Below are 4,481 nucleotides of genomic sequence, written 5' to 3' on the forward strand. Positions count from 1 at the left end.
TTAAGTAATTACTATCTATTTATTAGTTATTAAGTATATCTATTTATAAATTATTAATTAATATATAATATAATTAGTTATTAATTATTAATTCTTTAATAATTTGGTTGATAAGTAATTAAAAATGAAAACGGAAAAGAAAAATAACTTTTAATCGTTTTCTACTTTCTTCACAAAAATCATTCTCATTATTTTTTGTTTTCGTTTCCGTTTTCAAAACTTTTATTAAACAAACGCGATTTGTATGCTGTTTCCGTTTTCGTGCCTCAAAAGACATACAAAAACGTTTTCTAAAACAATTCTAAACGCAACCATAGTTGTTTGCTAAACAAGGCTCGTTAGAGAGAGTGAATAGAATGGAAAACCTCATACTTTTATAAAACCATATATACGAGTGCGTGGCATGGAGAGAGGGAATAAATATTTACAATTAAAGCAACTAATCCTACAGATAAGCAAATGATTATACATAAAAGTCCTGTAGTAAAGTTTATATAGCTAATATACAATTAGCACCCAATTGAATTGACTTTCCTTGAATAGCATATTTGGTGATTTGCTCATTAGTCATATATCGGCGGCCATGAATCAAGTGGTATTTTTTATAGATAAGAAAATCCCTCAGAAAAAAGAACAAAAAGAAAAAAAAGGAACAGGAAAAGTATTTCCCTTTTTAAAATGCTCTCTCTCAAGATTTTAATCTAACAAGTTGCTATAATTTTAGTAACTAACTATATCATCAAGGAAGAAAATAATTATATTGCGTTTTTATTATTAGATAAAAAAAACTTTACGAAATTTTTAAAGTTGAAGAAGAAATTACTTGGGTTGTTAGAATGACTTGAATAATGTAGCATTTTCCTAATCATTCAGGTGACAGCTAGAAGAAGCCCATTGAGGAGAGGAAAAAGAAGGAAAATGCTCACTTCCATTATGCAAGGGCGCTTTTCCAGGTACCACAACTCATTTGGTAAATTTACACGAGAAAGATGAAAGATAGAATCAATAATATTGGCTATTTCATATAACCTTTTTTGTTTCTTTTGAAATTCTTGCTTTGTTAGTTATGCTTATTTACAAAATTGTGATTGGACGTTGTCAGATTGTCATTGCTTGTCTAATTGATCAGAAGCTAAGAAAAAAATGGCAGAGACGTTCTTGAGTCCTCTCATTGAAAAGTTGGTTGGCCTACTTGCTGAAGAAATATATTTGTTAAGAGGAGTCCGCAAAGAAGTCAAAACTCTGAAAGATGAATTGGAGATCATCCAACCTTTCCTTAGAGATGCAGAGGCGAAATCGGAGAAGGGAGAAGTGAACAATGCTGCGAAAGTATGGTTGAAGCAAATAAGAAAGCAAGCATATCGCATTAAAGATGTGGTCGATGAGTACCTTTATCATGTTGAACAACATCGCCATGATGGTGGGTTTATCGGCTCTTTACGCAAAGGTGGTCACTACATTAAAACTTTGAAACTACGCTATGACATAGCTTCAGAGATCAAAGAAATTAAAGAGTCATTGCGTGAAATCAAGGACAGAGGTGTCGGCTATGGTTTAAGACCACTGGAACAAGGATCAAGTAGCAGCACAACTAATAATGAAGCACGTGACCCTCGCCTCGGATCCCTTTTCCTGGAGGAAGATGAAATTGTTGGTATTAATGGTGCAACCGAGGAACTTATAGGAAGGTTGACTGGAGGACTGTCCATGCGCTCAGTGACTTCGTTGGTAGGTCAAGGGGGAATTGGTAAGACAACTCTTGCTAGGAAAGTCTACAATGATGAAGTTGTGAAAGCTCACTTTGATTGTCGTGCTTGGATCACGGTATCTCAGTCATACGATATGCAGAAGCTTTTGAGGATCCTAGCAAGGCAGATATGTACTGCAGGGGAGAGAATTGAGGAAGATTGTTCAGAGGAAGAGTTAATTGGTCTATTGAGGCAGCATCTGCAAACAAAGAGGTACATGATTGTTTTTGATGATGTATGGCAGAAAGAGTTTTGGAAAGATATAAAACATGCTTTGCCAAATAAAGATAAAGGCAGTAGGATAATTATCACAACACGTAATTTCACCGTGGCTAGTTTTTGTCGTGAAAACCCTTGTGATCTTGTCCATGAGGTACAAACTTGGTCCTCAGAAATGGCTTGGCAATTATTTTGCAAGAAGGCATTTCGAAGTGATGAGTTTGCAGGGCGTTGTCCCCAAGAGTTGGAGCAATTGTCTCGTGAGATTGTTAGCAAATGCCTAGGCTTGCCACTTGTCATTTCGACCATAGCTGGTCTTTTGTCAACCAAAGAAAGAGTCGATTCCGAATGGAGAAAGGTGCTTAACAATATTAGTTCAGAGTATCAAAGAACTGATATTACGAAAATTCTCTCCCTAAGTTATCTAGATCTACCTTACCACCTTAAGACTTGCTTCTTATATTTTAGCATCTTTGGTGAAGACCATAAGATTTCTGAAAGTACATTGTATAAACTGTGGTCTGCTGAAGGTTTTGTTAAAGCAAGAAGCAACAAAACATTGGAAGACGTAGCCGAAGAATACTTAAATGAGCTCATCCAAAGAAACTTGGTTTTGTTTGAAATAGAATTTGGTGTTGAAAGAGTATGTAAAGTCCATGATCTGATGCACGATATCATCTTAACTAGAGCAGGTGAATTGTGCTTTTCTCAAACTATAAAAAAAAGTAACCTCAATCTTGTAGAAAACAGTTACCGCCTCTCAATTCATGATACTACAGAAAATGTCTTGGAAAGAGTTATGGATTCCAGCATTCGGTCGGTTTTTCTGTTTGACGTCAAGGAATGCACAAGGTCGTTCATGATTAATTTAGTTGAAAATTTTAAACTTTTGGAAGTGTTAGATTTTGCTGAGGTGCCTCTTGATGATCTCCCAAAAGAAGTGGGGAAGTTGTTCCACTTGAAATACTTGTGTTTATCAGGTACAAGGGTGAAAGTTCTTCCCAAATCTATTGGTAAGCTGCACAATCTACAGACATTGGATGCTAGGAACACCTTAGTGACGGCGCTACCGATCGAGATTACTAAACTAAGGAATTTACGACACCTTCGCATTTATTCAATTGCTAAGAATAGCCATTCTGGTTTTACATATTGCGGTGTGAGGATACGCGGTGGAATTGGAATGTTGGAGGAGTTGCAAACACTAGAGAAGGTGGAAGCATATCCTGATGGAGTTGGTTTTGTCAAAGAGCTGCAGAAACTTAGGAAACTAAAACGTTTGGACATTTATAAGGTGACTGCAGAAATGGGAGAGCCTTTGGGAGTTGTCCTCGAGAAAATGAACCACCTTGAGAGGTTAATTTTGACTTCAATCAACAAGGATGAAGTTATAAATTTAAAATGCATTTCATCGCCTCCTCCTTTTTTGCGTTATCTCCAATTGAATTGTCGACTAGAACAATTGCCAAATTGGGTTTCGGAACTTCATAATCTACAAGGATTGTCATTAAGTTACTCAAGGTTTATCGACGATCCAATGAAATGCCTCCATGCATTGCCCAATTTATCATACCTTCGCATGGCATATGATGGAGGGGAAATGCATTTCCAGAAAGGTGGTTTTCCAAAACTCAAGCAACTTAAGTTTGACGATTTGAAAGGATTAAAGGTGGTTAGAATAGACGTAGGAGCACTGCCTCTTCTTGAAGAGTTTCACTTTGGGCGTTGTGCACTAATGAAGGAGATGCCTTCCGATATTCAACACCTTTCAAACCTCAAATCTTTCTCTATTCATGACATGCCAAGGGAATTTGTGGTTCGTTTGCAACCAGATGGAGGCATTGATTACTGGAAAATTCAGCATGTGCCTTCCGTCACCTTCCATTATTACAATCGTGGATACTACAAGCTTGGTAGCTCTGACTTGATACAACATCTGCAGCGGCAAGCTAGTTGATCAACAATGTCGAGTTTCGTAGGTGCACTCCTATAATCCTCTTTGTAAGCCATTATTTTAACGTTATTGATCTCTTCTTTCTGGTTAGCTCTACCATTATTTTAACGTTATGAAATCAAATTGAAAGCCATGTTTTTTATAGACCATTTCAGGTAGTAACGACCCTAAAGCCTTGATATTTAGCTCACCAATTGCGTTGCAAAGTTGAAGATAAGAATATTGCAACGCTTGTTACATTCTTCAAAATTACTTCTAAGTCTCTCTCCTTTTTGTATGAAACTCGATGTTTAATATTTCTATAAGAGTTGTTGAATTTACTAGACCTTTTTTTTTTTGGGTCATCAAATCAATACACATTCTTCTTATGAAAATTGATTCACTGACCAAGATTAGTCAACTTTTTGTTGTCTGTTAAATTTAGCAATTAACTGGTTCTACAATGTCCTGTTATAAATATGAGAGTGTTCTTTATTTTATTATGCTTTTAAGAATTCAGTTTAAAAACCTATCTGGTACATTGCACTTAGATACAATAGTTTTCTACAAAATTGTTCTTC

At 36.0% G+C, this 4,481-nt stretch overlaps 1 protein-coding gene across 1 annotated transcript; it reads left to right on the forward strand.

The window, feature by feature from the left end:
* Nucleotides 1–873: 873 nt before the first annotated feature.
* LOC21412362 (disease resistance protein RPM1) lies at nt 874–4,088 on the forward strand. Its single transcript, XM_024171364.1, has 2 exons — nt 874–953; nt 1,103–4,088. The coding sequence occupies exon 2, from the start codon at nt 1,144–1,146 to the stop codon at nt 3,922–3,924; it is 2,781 nt and encodes a 926-aa protein (XP_024027132.1). The 5' UTR covers nt 874–953; nt 1,103–1,143; the 3' UTR covers nt 3,925–4,088.
* Nucleotides 4,089–4,481: the final 393 nt, after the last annotated feature.

Source organism: Morus notabilis, unplaced genomic scaffold (genome assembly GCF_000414095.1).
Source record: "Morus notabilis unplaced genomic scaffold, ASM41409v2 Scaffold7361, whole genome shotgun sequence".
Lineage (NCBI taxonomy): Eukaryota > Viridiplantae > Streptophyta > Magnoliopsida > Rosales > Moraceae > Morus > Morus notabilis.

Bases quoted from the DNA above. Each gene is read 5' to 3' on its own strand.
- LOC21412362 (XM_024171364.1), top strand. From the start codon at position 1,144: ATGGCAGAGACGTTCTTGAGTCCTCTCATTGAAAAGTTGGTTGGCCTA.